At 45.7% G+C, this 18,420-nt stretch overlaps 1 protein-coding gene across 19 annotated transcripts in view; it reads left to right on the top strand.

The window, feature by feature from the left end:
- Positions 1–18,420, top strand: part of tenm2a (teneurin transmembrane protein 2a) — a 252,539-nt gene that overhangs the window by 174,629 nt on the left and 59,490 nt on the right. For 13 of the 19 annotated variants that reach the window (XM_053880001.1, XM_053880007.1, XM_053879994.1 and 10 more), the window contains 2 exons: positions 1,196–1,402; positions 11,193–11,424. In XM_053880001.1, the coding sequence (XP_053735976.1) occupies positions 1,196–1,402; positions 11,193–11,424 (439 nt within the window). The remainder of the gene's footprint in view (positions 1–1,195; positions 1,403–11,192; positions 11,425–18,420) is intronic. The other 6 variants (XM_053880011.1, XM_053880010.1, XM_053880009.1 and 3 more) reach the window with 1 other exon arrangement.

Genomic DNA, 18,420 nt, shown 5'->3' with positions numbered 1-18,420 from the left:
TGATGCTTATTTAATAGTAGAGATGAAGCTTTGCTTTTTGCCCCATTTGTAGTCATTTGATGTTTTGAATTGCTGTCGCTCAGAAGGCATCTGTGCAACACATGCCCCGAGGACTCATTCACTTCTTTGCCCAGACTGGTTCGGTGCTGGACGGAATATGTGAAACCATGCTCATTATTTGTGCTCCTCCTATTTCTGGTGTGGTTTTTAGCGATTCCAGCTGTTAGTTATCGTCTTATTATAGATTCATTTTTATTAATCATAATATGATTATTGCCTTTTTCTGTTATATTTCATATTATATTGATATTATATTATATTTCGATCCATTTATAAAGATTTTCACGCTGAAAATCTTTTGGATGGTTTTTAGTTTTTAGTGGTTTTGCCTTGTCATGAGTTCGATAAAGGATAAAACCTTTATTATGTTTTTCCCCACTGAACTCATGTTGGACATCTTGTAAATAAATGTTTGCTGTTTTATGATTTATTTATTAGTGTGTTAAAATAACGTAGTTATGTTTTGTCTAGCTCTCTAATATTGACAATAAAACAACATCGCTTGAAATTCCCCTTCTTCCTAGCAAAAATAGACTGTGACACACCCTCGCTGCAGTCGCGTCCTTTTGTAAATTTAATGTCCCACCATCTTCAAAACAAAAACATGATAATAAATAATTGAATGCCGCATGAAACTTTCACTTTTATTTTAACCCTTGTTTGTGGCTCCTGAAATAGTAATCAAATGCCTGCTTTGACTTAAATATTGATATCGTTTTTATGTATCACAGAGTCTTTCACAAAGTCACGTCGGATCTTACAATGTTTCACTCGAAGCACTCGAAGGTTTTTGACTTATTCATTTCATTCCAAATGCTTTCTGTGTGTATGTGAATATATACAGTATATATACAGATCTATCTATATATGTACGTGTATATACGACTTGCCGTGGCGACCCCTGATGGCAGATGTCCTCAGGAGAAGAGGAGGTTGGTGTATTGCACACTTTAATTATTTATGACACCATAATTTAGGGGAAAAGCCTGCGCTGTCTGCTCACTTCAACTGTCCCTCAGCGGTCGACCTGCTTGTCGATCAATTTCTGTTGTCATGTTCGATCATACCATCAGTTTTGTCTAACGTCTCCCCTCCCCCCTCCCCCCTCTCTCTCTCTTCCTCCATCTCCTTCCAGGTCGCCCACTGCCTCCGACCTCTTCCTCCTCCCTGCTCCCTCCATCCCTCCCCTCCTCCTCCTCCGCCCCCCACCACCCCTCCCCCGGCCCATCTCCACCGATCAGGGAGTGCCAGGTGCCCCTGCTGGAGAAAAACTCCACTCACTCTCACCTGGATCCTCATCCAGAAGACTCATACCTGCTGCGGGGTCAGCCCTCCTCCACGGGTAAGAGAGGTCTTGGGGCCTGCTTATCCTCTCTCACCTCTGCCATCTCTCTCTGTCATCATTCTCATGACTCGGCCATTTTTTCTTGACTTTTAAACGTAGAGGTTTTAAACGCTGGTGGGCAAAGTGTGGCCCAGGGGCCGCATGTGTCCCTTGGCCTGCACTTGTGTGCCCTTCATGAGGTTAGAAATATTGTACATTTTGATCTCAGTTTTTCCTTTTGTCCCTCAAAATAAATGTGTTTTGAATTATTATTAACTGAGAACCTTAAACTAAAGTGACGTCAAAGGTATTAAATGCATATAATGTTATTGCATCATTAAACTCTTAAATATTTAAGTGACAAAATTCAAGTTTCGTTTGAGATTCTTTTACTGTCTCGTGTCTTTTGGCTTGCCCCTCACACCATAGTCCCAGGAAAGAGTCTGGCCCCTTGGGATACTTACTTTCCCAAGCACCAAAGGCCACAACCCTCCTTGACCATGTCGGCCACCTTGGGACGCCTGAAACACACGCACTCCTCTTCAGCAGCAGCTGACGGACTCTCAACAATTAGCCCGTGTGGGAAAGCTCTGTCTGTCCTCCGGCTCCTTCCCCCAGCTCTCCAGGCCTCTGCACCAGTGATCCGCCCAGGCCTGATGATCGGGGTGGGCAGAGACGTCCTAATGTGATTTTTGGTGGAATACAATCTATTGTTAATGGCGTTAGGCTCTCCTTTGATCCAGTATAAATCTTCATTAGGGAGGGCCCGGGTCCCAGGTCCAAGAGGAACGTGATTAGGAGGCTTTTAAAATGACGTTACATCAGCCTCCTAATTGGTTTACTGTTTGCTGGGGCAACATCAATCATTAGCCCAGTAACCACGCAGCAAATAAATTCACCCTGCCACTGACGCCCTAATGGCAGATTCTGCCACAGAAGCAGCGAGCGCCTGCTAGGTGCACGCTCCCTGTCTGGCCGCCATCGCACACACCCACGCGCTTTTTCGGCTTCTTTCGGTCGCTGCTGAGCGCGTGCGCAGCCATGGCGACACAAAGAAGCCGGAGACGCAGAGAGGCGACTGGGAGGCAGAGAAAACCACACTTCTGACTTTTGAAGTTGCTTAATGAGACATGTTCCATGAAAAAAAATAATAAAATAAAAGACAGAAGGGAAAAAAAAAAACCAAGGGATAAAAATAGCGCTTGAGACGGAGCACGAGACAAAGAGTTAAATGGAGGATGTGAATGGAAAGGATTTGCTGATTAACGCTCACAGGGTGAAAGGAAGATATTTGGAGGAAGGGAGAACAACATTGATGTGGAATTGCAAATTGCCAGCCGGGACTGCAGATCTAATGGGTGCAGAGAGAGTCCTTGGCTTTGGGCGTCCATTAAAAATCGGCATAAATGAGTTTAGAGTGGCGGTCTGGCGCTGCATAAACACACCCTGGCATGTGGGGAGACGCAGCCGTGCCTGCGAGGGAATAGAGCGGCCGTAACCGGCGTCTGTTTATGAGTTGGTCAGCGCCGGCGAGCGTGGTCATGTAGGGAGTGGACGCTGGGGCGGAAATAAGCCTGAGCGACTCAGGCAGAAACTGACCGCTGTGTGATAATCCTCAGGAAGCCCTGCCTGCCTGCCTGCCTGCGAGTGTGTGGTAGAGGTCCACCATTACCAAAGCTAACAGGTGGACAGACATGACTTGTGTTGCTAGCGAAGCGTGACTGCTGAATAGGAACACAGCGCTGTAGTCGGTGATTGGCTGGGAATTGGGTCTGCGCGTGTTTATGTGGGAATACTGTCTGGCTCAGAGCACCTGTCTGGGAACACCAGGAGAGCTGAGAGGGCCAAGCCAAGCATGGCAGATCGCTCCTGGAAAGAGCTAGCCTTAGCGCTGTCTCCAGCCATTCATTATGCATGGGGAAGGCTCGGCTATTTTTAGCCCCGGCGTCTTCTAAAGTGGCCGACTATCTGCTGCCAGGGAAGCCACCTCAAGTCACTGCTAATGTCGTGAATCTTTAATGGCTTTGTTGAAAGAAATCGAGAGAAACAGCGGCACAACAAGACATGCCTCTCGTCCTCGCCATGGTTGTTATTCTTCCTAATGGTACTTATGTAAGGCTGACATTTGTGCAGCACTGGTTTCATTTGTGTTCATCTGTGTACCATGCGTGTGTGATAGGGCTAGTGCGCGCGCGCACGTGCGTGCGTGTGTGGGTGGGTGCTCACCAGCATGTGCGTTCCTGCTCATGGACTGGTTGTTTTTGGCTGAATTTGATGACTCTTCTCTAGCGGATTATGGCCTCCTAATTGGACGGAGATGACTAGCCAAGGCTGAGCTGGTGCAGCTCACGTACCAAAGAAAGAAGACGCTGTATATTCCATACATGATTAATCCCCCATCAATCGCTCTAAAGTTGCACAGCTGCTATCGCTGCTTTTTTGACAAGCGCTTGGTGTCGGGACGAAACAAAGGATGGCCATAAACCTCGTTTGAATTGGTAGAAACATGTGGAAGGCTTCGAGAAAATCGTCCAAGTTCATGGACTTTGTTGTCTAGAAACAGGCGAGTGAAGCCTTTGCTTCTTGCCTTCATGGTTTTTGGAGATATGCCCGGCTGGTAGGACACCAGACGGCGCCGTCTTTCTGGCTCATAGCCCATTTAAGAGCATGACTCACGAGGACTATGAGAAAATGACATCACACGATTTAAAAAATGTATGTTTCAAAATGGATTTCAAAGGAGAGACAGGCTGCCGTACCTCCTCTGCCAGGTCAAGGGGCCTTGATGGAAAAGGCTCCACCCCTTTTCCATTTGAACCAAAACATCCAGAACGACTCTGAATTTGAGCCCCACTCCCCACATCAGGCCGTTCATGCTCCCTTTACGTACCAAATTGTACCCGTCCATTTCAAACGGTGTTGTCGTCACTGATCACATACTGCTGTTCACCACTCTACCCACCAGGGGGAGCATCCTACAGTCAAAGGTGCCATTACTTGGCATATATTAATAACGGCATGTTTCACATGGCCAATATTTTGCTGTTATACACAAAAGGACACAATATTCAACTTCACCACTTCAACCCCAGTTATTTCCACTTCCCTCAACCCATGAATCAGTCCTATCTGGATGCTACTGCCTTCTCTGACTTTGAGAGCTCTTGAGTCGCATCTACAGAAACATATTATACAGTGAAATGAGTTTTGGGTTTTTTTCCACTTGTTTATGTATGAATTCATTGTTGTTTTGTCTTCATTGTGACTGGATGTCAATGCAAGACGTCCCCTTTTACTGGGAGTTCTCGATGATCCGCGATAAATAATGGGTCAGTCTGTTATTCTAAGACATGAACATGAAAAGTAGTGCAGCCCGGGAATCCACCACACTAAAACATGAAGTGCATAGCAATTAGCTCTAAGTGGTGGAGCATGAAGGACAGTGACGGATGGCTTGATGGCTTCCCTGGAAAGATGCATGGCAGATATGGGATGTGAAATGGTGAGATGGCGAGGCGGGGCTTCGGCAAAGGACATGAGGAGTCCAGCTAGGATCCTTGTGAAGGGGCGAATGGGTGTTTCTCACCTTGGATGTGCGCTTTTGCATGGCGGTAGACGGTGTGAAAACCCTGCAGCACAGCGGCGCTTTACATGGAGAGCAGGTTAGCAGACAGGCTTATGCTCTCTCGCTGAACGAGGGTCCTTTGAATGGAGGGGCATAATGAACTTCCAGGGATTACCGTGAGCCAAACCCGTCGGCTTACAGCCGCAGCTCCCTTCTCCGCTGTTGCATGAGACCTTGGACAGAATACAGTGGAACTGGCATCAACATCAGTCGGAGGAGCAGGAAATTCTTGTGTTGGTGAAAATCCTCACAACAAAGACAGGAGAGGAGTTATGTCAGCTTAAGTGTAATGAACCAGGATCAGCGGAGGAAGAACCCCATTTCCATATTAAGCTTTCCTTGATTCATATCAGTCTGCACTCATGGACAACAGAATTTTAAAGAAGTGCCCTTGAGTCACGTCCTGTAATTCCAGACCTACAGATTGAATGAATGGAAATTTGGAATTTGCATTTAAGAGTTTTTGAACGGCAGGAACAGACAACACAACCAGATAAAAAAGACCTGTGTAGTCTGGTCTTTCATAAATTCACTGTGGTAGAAAGGGATTTTTGGGGGCTTTTCTGGAATTGGAAAAGTTCTTCTTACTCTTCTGAGATCCTCGTACGTTACCGATCTTCCTTCTGATATGCCGCATGACTAAGGCCAGCTAAAGCGTCGCTGTATGGAAGTCGCTACGCGGCCCATCTTTTTTTTCTGCTGCTCTAATCCTTTGGTCATGATCCAGAACTGGGGACCGTGGCGCTCGGTCCCATGTTCCAGAACGGAATCTATATTGCTCCGCCATAATCTGGTGGTCAATATTTGCTCAGATTCTCTTCTCAACTCGGAGTAAACCCATGAAACTGAGTAAACTGAAGCAACTGTAATTCAGCCCTGCGCCCTCCATATTTGAAGAGTGGAACCATCTGCCTGGTGACTTTCCCCATAAACTCGTGTGCACTTGACGTCTCCATTTAAACTTTCATAACACAGATTGTCGAGGTGTTATTGCTGATATTTGCGGGGAGCAAACAGCTAATCAACACTCCCAATACCAACTATATTGATACTGGGGTGACCCAAAACACGAGAATGTGGTCTGGTCTTCGTACTTCCATTTAGCTCACATCTTTTCATCTACCGAGAAGCTCTTGGACCGTGGTTGCTTCTACAGTCGGGCTTCCTGCAAAAGACCTGTGGTTCCAAATGACGAACTGACGCAACACTTGTGATACAGATGCCTATTCCCCAGCTCGTCCACAGCAAACTGCCTTTCATGTCTCACAAAACAAAATGTATGATGTAGGATATCACTTGAATTTGACCTGAAAACAGCATTGCAAATCTGTTGAAGAGTCACTGCTACGTCTAACATCCAAATTCAAAGTGATACTCGTGTATCAAACCTGCGTGGTGTGCCTACATTTTCACAGCCAAGTCCATAGGTATCGAACTTGAACTGAGCGTAGAAATGTGCTGTAATTCACACCAACCTCCGAGCTGGTTTCTCCAGCAGTCGGTCCATCGGCGACACTCAGTATGCACAGCAGACACAGATGAGCTGAAAAAAGTCACGAGCGGGTTTTCCTTATTTGATCGGAGCGACCGCCAGACACGTGTTGCTATAAAAGCTTGGTCACAAGATGAACGTTGCACCATTGTCACCCTTCTTCACAGTGATCACACATTTGTAAATTGTCATCAGGAGTTTTTATATCTCCCACAGCATTTTCATACCATCAATATGCAGACCAACGCCATAAATAACGCCTCATATTTAAGATTATGTTGCAATAGGACTGAGCCACTAGGTGGCGCCTAGTCTGCTCTGTCTGCGTCAGTCGCTATACAAGGAACGTCCGACTTACGACCTGCAGGACTTCGGTCCACCCGTACCTACGACCACGGCCAGCAGATGCATGTTTTTTTTTTTTTATTCAATGTCAGGCACCGCAGCACATAGCACTCCAGAAGTGCGTACGACAGTTAGGGCAGCACAGTATCCCAGCGTCTCACTCTCACACAGCCATCTACCACTGCAGTAGTGTTTCAGGGAAAAATGTAATGTTCCATCTAATTATTTTTCTCCCGTATATTTCACTTTCTCTTAAGATAGAGCGGGCGCATGCCTCATTTGCATACGATATGGGCGTTTGCATGGCTTGCGTGTCCGGTGTAGGTACCAAAATCTGTCTGCTTACTGTGTCCTACCTGTCGCCGGATGGTGACGTCACATCCGGCATGTACGATATCTTTTGTTAAAAAGTTTTATTGAGCTAGACAAAATTGAAATGCAGGATTTGGTAGCGCTTTCTACCATGTGTATGCGGTGTTTGTCATCAGATCGAAGTTGCAAAGTTTACGTACGTTCTTTTCTGCGGTCTGCAGAACAACGCGTGGTGATTGGCTAACATGTATGGAGCATTGGTTTGATTACATATCTCACAAAAATCAGAAGAGGATCCGCAGTAGACAATGACACACCTCCAAAGATATTTTTATTCATTTGCTAGCGATATTAAATACAGTGAAAACAGATGGATTTCCCCATGACTTATCTCGCGTTGACTCCCATGTATCTGTCCGTTGTGGGATCCAATGAGACCGCGCGCCTTGTTTCAGTTTTGATACATGAGGCCCCTGGTGATCAAAGCTTCATTTTGGTTTGTTGATCGATGTCACTTTCCACAGTGAAAACTGGAGGTGCATCTTCTCGTTACAACTATCATGACCCTCCTTGTCCCTCGTCTTCACTTCACAGCAGTTGCTATTGTTGTGCCGGAGATTTCCTCCCGAAACTGTCTTTAAAGTCTGTCAGGCGGGGAGACGGCTGCAGGCCTCCACCCTTCTAGAAAAGAAGGTCGTGGGTCTATTGTGGTGATTTTCGGCGAATGAAAGCGTAGCAGATAGCGCCGCGTTGCTGCCGTCTTTTATTGTTGCACCCGCTGTATATCTGTTTCTGCAGTTGTGTGCAGAAGCTTATCTTAAATGGCTCTTTGTTGTGTGCATTGTCACTTTTCTTCGTTCAAATAAAAGGATTTATGCAGATGGGGTGTGGAAGAAGCACATTTAAAGCAGGCGGGAGCGTTTTAAAAGTCCTCTTAGCAAACAAGGTTTATTTCCAAGTGCTGCCTGGAATCAGAAGAAGCAGGTGAACGAGAGGTGGAAGAGCAGTGGAGATTTAATATCCCGAGGAAGGAGTGCCAAATAAAACTGCATACTTATTATTTATTGACACACCTGGTGCAAGCTTGATGTCCCAAGTTTTCCTGCTCCTGCTTGCATGTTTGTGAGAGTCGATGTGCGGGTACATGTGTGTGTCTTCCTCCCAGGAGCATCTTTGCATGTGGAAACAGATGTTTAGTGTCGCCTCTGAGAAGCAGAGGTCAGACCCCTCCATCTTTCTGCTGTCTCCTTCCCCGCGTCTCTCCTTTCACTAGCATCTGTTCTTGAGAGCCTAGCGGCTGACACCTGCGTCCCAGTGGCGGCGCAACAAAACCAGGTCACCTTCCCAACAGCTGGAGTTACACGGGACCTCGGTGCCCTCTATCTGCTCGCAGCGTCCACTTAGGAGGACGCAAATCCCTTCCCCAAATATCAAAGTCCGTCTTTTTGCATGTGTTTGGGGAGACAACAAACGGTGGAGGGCTGACAGGAAGCCTCTTTCTGCTGACATGCGTGTTGTGTTTTGATCATCGCAGGGAACATGCAAACAAACTTTCATTAGAGAATGTAGTCGGCTCAGATGTGCAGAACGTCGATAGAAGCCCGCCGTGTTCTGATGTGAGAACAAGCGATCTGCGCTGTAAACTGAAAGCCCAATAGAACTCCAGTGAGGCGCTTCTGTTTCTGATTTCAGCAAACAACCTGAGATACATTTTAGAGCAGAGTTCGCTGAGATCGGTCTGATCAGTCGACTTTAGCGGCCAATGTTGTCGTACTTGGCACAAAAATGGAGTGAAAATCTGGTTCGCAAATGTTTGCCTTCTCGATTATTTTAGGGCCTGTGAAGGAAAGACAGTGAATTTTTGGAAGTCAGCCTTATTTTTGTTATCATTGTTATTATTGATGTTGTTGGTTCCAAATAAAGCAAAAACGAGAGTTGTGAACATTACTGTTAAGTTACTGCACCTGTAGGTGGACTGTAGCAGCGCTTCATTAACCAAAATGTGTGTGGGTTTAAAAAATGGTATGGAATAAAGGTTTATCCATTTGAATTAAACAATAACAAATCAACAAAAAAACATTACAATTAAAAATAATAACAATGGCAATAAGTAAATACATTTTCAAATGTTCCATTCATTTCTGAATTTTGAATTTTAATGTCAGCAAAAATCAATCAATATATGCCAAGCAAATGTGTACGTATTAAAATCTAAACAAATCTACAAAAAAGAGGGGGAGTTAAGGTAATATATGCATTTTATTTTTTTTTTTATTCTAAAACAGCACCAAATATATCCAAAAAAATAAGCATAATGTGAAACTTTGATATGCAATTTAAATTTAAAAAATGGAAAATGGAGAAAATAAAATATAAGGAGATGATGTTTTTATTTGCAGGTTGATTTAGATTGTTTTTTACTGTGAATACAGTTAAGTACTGCACATACTGCTCATTCGAACTCCTCTATTGAAATTCTGTCAAATACTATAATAACATCACTATGATAATAACTATAATCGCATAACATTCAACATTATATAAATTAACTGACCTTCAAATGATCGACTGTTTAGTTTCTATGTCGTTTTGAAGCTAAATGGCAACAAGTCGCAGGGAAAACTTTGCTTCTTTCCCACTCCAACACACCCAGCGCTGATCCACTTTGTATAGACGACGACGGAGGAGGAAAAGAGCGAGCGTGACTTTTCAACCATTACAGAGGGAACAGCGATTTGCCTAATTTATGGTAAATTTGGCATTTGGAGACGACAAAACCAGAAAAGCTGTGTAGACAATCCCGGCTAATGTTCTCCATTGCGGCAGTTATCGTAATTATAATCATATTTTTCAGACTTTTATTGGAGGAAAATGATTATTTATGTGCTGACATTTGACCTTTAGCAGCGTTTGGTGCGTCATTAATATTGTGGTCCTGGTGACGGGCGAAGCCAGTGCCTTGGCCCGAGCGCCGTCACACAGGAAGTGTGTCAAGCTCTCCAGTCCAGTAGAGTTTGTGGTTTATCGATTTTGCTTTAGGAACCCACACATGATCAGGACCAGCCCGAATCCCCCACTGCTTCACACGGAGAGAGAAATGCCATGTGGGGAAGGCTGTTCTTGTCTGAGTCATCCTGCTTTGTTTTTCAGCTCTCACTCAACAGTCCATTAGCTCGGTGTTAGAAAGGCTGCTATTGGATTCTGGCTGACATGTTCCCCCAAGTCTGAGAGCACCAGATGAGGGCACATGCTGTGCTGAGTGCTCTAATATTGCACATTCACTTGTGCGCGCACACAGACACGTACAGCCCCTTGTTGTGGAAAAAAAAGGAAGAAGCTGATGAGGAAGAGTGGTAAAATGTCTGGCTGAAAAAAGGAACAAAAAAAAGGTTGATCTTTTCTTAAGGGTTCAAGTTGTGTAGTAGTGGTTTTTTAGAGTTATTAAGGAAAGTATTTATTTTATTGTCCGTTGAAGGATTCTAAATATATTTTTATGATTATTTTATTGTTAAATCTGTAACCTGGTGTTAAACTTAATCATGGAAGGCCACGAACAGACCAGGACACTGTCCAAAATGTTATTTTATTTTATTTTTATTTCGTTTTATCTACCTCTCTCTCTGACCCTACCAACAATTTGGAGCGCATAATATATATTTTTATGTGTGATAAATTATATTCCTTAAATTGTATTCATTTATTTATTTATTTTAATTTGCTAACCAGTTGAAGAGCATGCTCATGGCGTGTCTACTTTTTGTTGCACTTCAAATTTATCTCCATCTGTACATACTTGCCATGTATATATACTTGCTATGTCTGATACTTTTGGGACGAGGTGAACTTTGACTTTGGCTCATGTGATCCAGAATATTTTATCGATGGGGCAGTAAATAAAAATGTACATACTCATAGCTAAAGCCACAGGGAAGTATACAGTTTGCAATACACTTCTTTAAAAGACCTTATTTTACAGTGTGAAGTCCAAAGGTTTGACTTGCCAATTCACTGATGTCCTCTCTGTTCTTATCCAGGGGCAGCCAACCACCACAGTCAGACCACACTGCGCCCGCCACTGCCGCCTCCCCACAACCACCACACCTTATCCCACCAGTCGGCCAACAGCCTGAACAGAAACACCCTGAGAGGGGGGCGCAACCCCATCCACGCACCGGCTCCGGGCACCGGCGACGGGCCCACCACCCCAGAGTCGGTCCAGCTCCAAGACAGCTGGGTACTGAACAGTAACGTCCCGTTGGAAACCAGGTCAGAACCTTCACTTCTATTTTTACAGCTGACAGCTTCTGATGTCTTGAGTCACTTACTCTGTACGCGCACCAGCGAAGTAATCAATAACAAGGAATGAAAGGTCAGAGCTGCTCGACAACATTCCTGTGAGCACAAGGTGTTAGACAGAAATAAAAGAATGAGAAGAAATCAGAGCTATGGTGGTTGATGGCTCCGTGTCTACAGGTGTTGCGGAGGTTTTCTTTGAAAGTAGGTGGGAAAATAATGACAACCAGCTCGGCTGCAGACCACTTGCAACACCCAGGCATCATTGACCTTTTCGCTCAAAAAGATGTAGTTCAAAGTGGCAGTGGGTGTCTTCATGTACTCCTCCCTGACAGGAGGAGTCACCCTGAACACATCACCTGCCTGTTGCAAGGAGCAGCATGAACTAAGTTTTCTTCTCCCACTCTGGGAGGAAACCAGAGTGCCCGGGGGAAACACATTCACCCGCAGGAGAACAGACACATCCCACACACACGGAGTGATGTGGCTTCACTGCCCCAAGTGGGAATCGAACCTGCAACCTTCTTGATGTGAGGCTTATCACACTGGTTACATCACAACAATCTGACCTTCTGCACTGTAGTTGTCCGCCCAATGTTTCCCTCCGTCGCCAGTTGAACTATTCTGTTGGGATTCTCGCTTTCATTGAATCCAGGAGTCGGTTTCTTCATAGTTTAAAAAGTAGCTGATTAAAAAAGTAGCGAAGAATGAAGTTGCCTCAGTTCATAATTGGAAGGAAAGAAGAAGTGAAATGGTTTGAGTAAAAAACACCACTGTCAATGTTGGGACAAAGAAGTTGGTTGTGCAGGAATCAGAGGTCTTTGGAATTTGACTCTGACTCCACCTCACACTTACAGTCACGATAATTAAACTGAGACTCAGTGTCTTTTATTGCTTCGGAGTGAACCTCAGGATCACGTGCCTTCACCTTCAGGTGTCCAGGCCACAATTGTGATTCAGATTATCGCTTCAGGATTTTTCTTCACCCAACACCCACTTCCTGCTGATCCCATGGTCCTTCTCTATTTCATGACGTGATCACGTATAATGTCTTGACACGTGTGCTATGTTGAGGGGTTTTTATTTTTGTGCATGTGTGTGTGTCTCACGGATTAATAAGAAAAAAAGGACATGAGGATTGTGGGATTGTGCGAAGCCCATTGAGGCAGCGTCAGGAAACAATGTCTTGGATTTTATTTTCCAGGTCATGAGCTAAATCTTGCCCTCGTGAGGATCATCGGTACCTTATCTTTCCCATTCACACTTTCCCCACTCCTCACCATCCACTTGTACCGAGTCAGCGAACTGTTGGTGGAAACATCCGGGTTAAATAATCTGGAATGAATGAAGTTGAGCTTCTCAATCTGCTCCACCGTGTGTGCAGAAATCACGCACGGAACCAGAGACAAAGGCCGGGTCCGTTCTTCACTGGAACTGAGTCGTGTTTCAGGTGATGACGACTATTTGTGATGCAAAATAATTCATGATAAAGGTTAGTCATAATCAACCTGGTGTTCCCTTCTCCACCGTCAGAGAGAGAGAAGACTGGAGCTTGAGCCGTCTGGATTCTACCCTTCTGCTCCTGAGGCCTGCTTTTTAATGACTTTAATCTCCTCACTCACTCTCCAGCTGTAGTCGCTGAGGCCGTGCGAATTTTCTTCATAACAGTATAAATATTTATCCAGATACATTTGAAGCTGTCTCCAACCGGACTCCCTCGTGGAGGAGTGTTCCTCAACGGAGCCGCTCTGTGAAAGTGCTCCATTTTGAATTTTCAATTTCTCACTACTCCTTCAAAGGTCAGCATTATAAAAGAAGATGGGTGGGGGAGCTGCTGCAAGCGTTGAGTGATTTGAGATGTTGAGGGTGGAACAGGGGAAAGTTTTCTGGGCTGAAGCAGTGTTTCAGCTGTGATCCTCAGAGCTTTCGCCGCACGCTTCCTCTTCATTTACATCTATGATGCAGACGAAAGCAAGCGCCATTTGTCAACGCCAGCGTGCTCGCAACCAGGGGGGAGAGGAAATCCAGACCGTTTCACGAATCCTACACGTTTACTTATCGTCTGCACAAAGCATACTTAGCAAGCAAACCGAGCATTCATGCAGGTTATGACTATTCATGAGGCTTGCAGTGAGAGGGACCCTGGCTCCACGCTCGCTAGCATGCAGGCTGTAGTTGTGTTTCTCCTGCTGGGCGCAGGGGCTCCCAGCTCTGATGGTCCCGCTTGGGCTCCCCAGCGGTGCAATATTGATGAGGCCTGGCCATGTTTAATTCAGCCTGGCTGATCTCAGGTCCATGCTCAACTCGTGCTGATGCATGGGAACATGAGTAAGTAGAAGCTTTAAATAGAGGCTGTTAGCACTCACCGTTGTTTATGGGTGTTTCCATGGCGACTGCAATACCTTGAAGAGTTTTCCCATTGATTTGTATTTTTTCTTTTTGTTCCTCGCATTTGGTCGTCCTCCTGGCTTTGTTTGAAGGGGTCATGGTTGTCAGTGTTTTCTCACTGGTGAGCCAACAGTGGGATTGATTGGAGGGTGAGAGCAGCTGTCACTTTGCTCAAGTGCACCGTTGTGATGGCTAAAGAAAGCTGAGCCACAATTCTCCATTCATTCCCCTTGTCACAACCACGGTCATGAATTATTTCTCTGCGTACATTTGTTTCACGTTCAGGGTATTTTATGTTATTTTATTTTATTTTGGCACACTTAGGGTCTCCGTTGGTCACAGTGTCCATGGAACTGTTTATGTCAAATAACAGAAATAAAAATCTTCAGTACCACTTTAGATGAGGGAACACAAATTAAAAATCAAGAAACTACCTCCCTCTGTGCATATGCTAAACAATCGGGAGTAGAATATAGTCATGCTGAATGTGACGCTAATAAGTGCTCTGTGATGATTAATAACTGCCTAGTGTGCTGCTAATATACACATATAAGTGGTTTATTAATGTCTAATATGTGTCCCTGCCTTAAATTGTCACTAAATCTTCTTCCGCAAAAAGGTTTTCACTTTGCTAACAATGCGTTTATAGAACCGGAATGTAGAGCTTTTGTCATTTGCAACTTCTTTTCTCATACTCACAGCAGTTAAATGCTTGGTTCAATGACTTGTGTGTACCAGGCTGGTCCGACTGAAAGAGTGACTTTCTCATGCTTGCTCAGCACCTGCAGTACTTTCAATGAAGTCGCCCATTCAAGCACGCACTCGTACACCGACGGCAGGAGGTCGTGACGCAGCAGCCGAGGTGAAGTGTCCTGCTCAAGGACGCAAACACGAGTGATTACATACTTGAGAGAAAGGAGATGAAAATCAAGCTTTTTTAGATTAAAAATGTCAATATATGCAGGGAGAAATTATGTGTTATACACTAGAATAGTTCCTTTTTTTCTGCTACTGAAGCATTGCAGCAATAAAAATGTATCCTACAGTGTCTTATTTGGGGTGGAGCCTCACCAAACTCAGTTTCCGATCGTGTCTGTCACTGCTCACTTTGAAAGCCGAACATCATGTTAGTGATGAGCACGGCAAATTGAGTCAACCTGAACTATTCTCAAAGGTTCTTCAAGTTGACTGGAGTCTTGAAGACAATAAAAATAGAAGCTACACGCGTTATGAGTAAATATCACTGCGAGCGTTTCTGAGGCAAACCGTATTATGGTCTGCTGCCTGGGATGTTTAGGATGAAAATGGCTTTGATTCCATGTGAGAATTTGATTGTGCCTGGAGAATTCAGAACAAATGAGTTTGGTGTTCTGGCGCTCAGCTGGGATGGCACATGAATGGAGGCCGCACTCGAGAGAGTTTTATGGCCTCACATCGGAGCCCAGCCTGGCCTGGGCTCTGTGGTGGGCTGGCTGAAGCCCGTGACTGGGTCAGCGCCAGCTCGCCCAGCCAAGGAGTCGCACCATCCCCACACCTCCCTCTCATTATGACCGGGACCTCGGAGATGGCGGCGTGTGATCCCATGCTTTTGTGGAGACATTTGCATGCAGGCGTGTGTTTTGCTGGATTGCGACTGCTTGTCCCCACAGTAATCATATGTAAATCCTGGCATTTGTGGTCCACCCGTTATAGCCAGTGTGTGTGTGTGTGTGTGTGTGTTTTGGCTGCACCTGTCAGTCTGACAGCGTTGAGAGGATGAAGATTGATCACCTGAGAACACCCCGGGGCCGCGATGACTGGCAGAGGAAGAGGGAGCTAGAAAGGAAACGCAGCAGCAGCAGCAGCAGCAGCAGCAGCAGAGGGAGTGGGGATGTGGCCCAGGTTGGAAGTGCGCGGGAGGAGGGACCGGGTGACGGTAGAGAAGGGAGAGATAAGTAGGGAGCCAGCCAAAGAAATGAGGAGAGCTGGTGATTGAAGGAGATTGTTTTGGGGAATGCGTGAGAGAGAAGATAGAAAGTCAGATGAGGGAGACTGGGGACCCATGGAACATAGATACATTTACGGCGCTGAGATAAATGACTATCGACGGCTGGGACCCAGGCAGAGGCGCTCACTGCTTTGTTCACATGCGAGTACATGTGTTCCAGCGTTCCTCCAATTGCTCCCTCGACTCCTCTGGGCCAGGTGTTGCCACTTTCAATCTCGTGCCGTGATCTGGGGACATGCTCAGCCGTGGACCATCGCTCCGAGGGGGAGAAGCCACCGGTGAACGGCTTCCGGCAGCTCCATCCATCCGGCCGCAGAAGGTGCGGGGACGGAGCGGTGGGACTCATTTGGAGATGCAACCAGTGGCATCAGCAGGGGGCGTGGAAGATAAAGAGCCCAGAAATGATTCATATCCAGTGCTGTTATCGGGCTTTATTAATTATGTTGAGGGCGCCAACACAGGCGTGTGTACACTGCAGATGTAATATTCAGCATTATCGCCGCCAGCTAATCCACCGAGCAACAAAGTAGACTCCCTCTATTATGACTCTTATCACACTCCTGTTGAAAGGAGAACGATAAGAATATTTGACTTTTCAATAATTCATTTGAAGGTCCACGCCGCGATCATGTGCGCTCCCTCCGACACAAATGCAGAGACGGAGGCTGCTGACGTTACTCCCAACAAATACAACTTGGGCAGTCAATCCGTGTTCATTATGTCAGGACCATGTGACCTTTAGAAGAAGAACCCCAGGCGAGGTATTATTCTCTGTGGAGCATGATGCTTCCAGTTGCATAGGTCATAATGAAAAATTACATGTGATTGTGTCTCTTAAATGGCCTCCCTGCTCAGGCGCTGCACGTTCTCTGTCAAGCAAGCTTTTCGTCCTGCAGAGAGAGGCATTTTAACTTATGGAATCCAGTCCGAAAACAGAGCGGTTTGAAAATGCCGCTTTTGCATCTCTGGCTGTGCAGCCAAACATTTTAATAACAATGAAGTCTGACTGCCGGGGTGCACTCATTTGCTGAGTGTAGTCCTTGAGATTGGTCTCGGCCTTTAAGGTATTTTTACTCTGTCTTGTACTGGACGGACTCAGGATTTCTGTTCAAGAGTGGTCGAGACCGACAGAGAAAACTGTCATAATGGTAAAAGACGGATTCCGGCTTTTTGTTCCGTTTGGTTGTGCTTTTTCTTTGACATTTATTTGGGTTCTTAAACTCATCCCCTAAAGGGCCACAGTGGGGGCCAGTTTTTGTTGCAACTAATCTGGAGGAGACCCAAACGCATCAGCTGTCACTTTTGAAGATGCGGCTCATCAGTTCGAGACTCCGTATACTGTATGGTCTCTGCCTCGATACTACTACAGCATGAAGGCAGCAGGTTCGCTTCCTGCTTCCTACAGAATACTGTATTCAAGTTTGTGCACCCCAGCTACTCTGGTTTCCTCCCACAACCCACAAACATACAGAGTAGTGACCTGTTCAGGGAGTCCCCACCTCCTCACTCAAAGCACCTGGGACAGGCCGCCGCCCGACTACCACCATCATAAGGGTCAAATCGGAGATGAAGGAATGGATTTCACTCTTTCAACATAGCTGTAGAACGTAGATGCACAAACACATTAGCTGATTTTTATTTTCACAAATCAGAATGAAATGTCACAAAACATCTGACATTAAACAAATAATGGACTTGCCGGCGTGACTGGAGCAGAGCGACCCACCAAACTCTGGCTCAAGCACAGCTTAAAAAACAAGTACACGTCCCGTCCCTGGCCACTCTGCAATGTCTTTTTTAAAATGGCTGAGGAAAAAGATCAGATGCCAAAAGAGTCTCTGTGTGGCCGAGGCCTGAGTCCTTGTGGTTCACAGCTTTGCAAACCTCCAATGCCATGTTGTCCTCATCCAACAGCAAAAAACAGGACCTGTTATGCGTTTGTTGTAATGATGGGGCTGCTTTGTGTGAGTGTTTGTTGAGTTTTGTCTGGCTAATTACAGGAGGAGTTTCCTCTGTGACGCTTCTGAACACTTACTTTCAGAGACAGATGAAAAGGACGGTGGCGCTTGAGCTTTGAATAAAACGTGTCTCTCTTCACCAAACACAAACCAGAGTTTCTCCTGGGGAAGCACAAAGCAGACTTGTGCAGTGAGGTTTTCTGATCATCAGGTGCTGTTGGACATCCCTCATTCAGTCGGGCCTTACCTGCTGTGTGGGGACATCATCTGAAATCATCTCCACCTGTTAACACTTTCACATTCTCATCATCAAAACAAAGCGGCCCGGAACTGTCCCTTTATCAAAGGACATTATTTGCAGGTTGTTGTTGGTCCATCTGCTTTTATTATTCCCTGCGATTGCAGCGGGAAGCAGTCCTCGCGACGGCGGCCTTCAGCACCGCTCCCTTTAGTTTTCATCCTCAGATCTGACTGTCCACCTCCGTTCATTGTTCCCTCTCTCTCATGACGCCTCACCGAGTGCTGTCCTGATCAACCACATGTTTGTGTGAGTCCGTTCGCCCGAGAGGACTGACTGGCTTTGACTTCCTGCTAATTACCCAGCATGCTCCTTGCTCTGCGGATAATTGTCCAGGC

The sequence above is a fragment of the Synchiropus splendidus genome, chromosome 11 (genome assembly GCF_027744825.2).
Source record: "Synchiropus splendidus isolate RoL2022-P1 chromosome 11, RoL_Sspl_1.0, whole genome shotgun sequence".
Lineage (NCBI taxonomy): Eukaryota > Metazoa > Chordata > Actinopteri > Syngnathiformes > Callionymidae > Synchiropus > Synchiropus splendidus.
The sequence above is the reverse complement of the archived record's forward strand: the minus strand, read 5'-3'. Positions and strand labels throughout refer to the sequence as shown.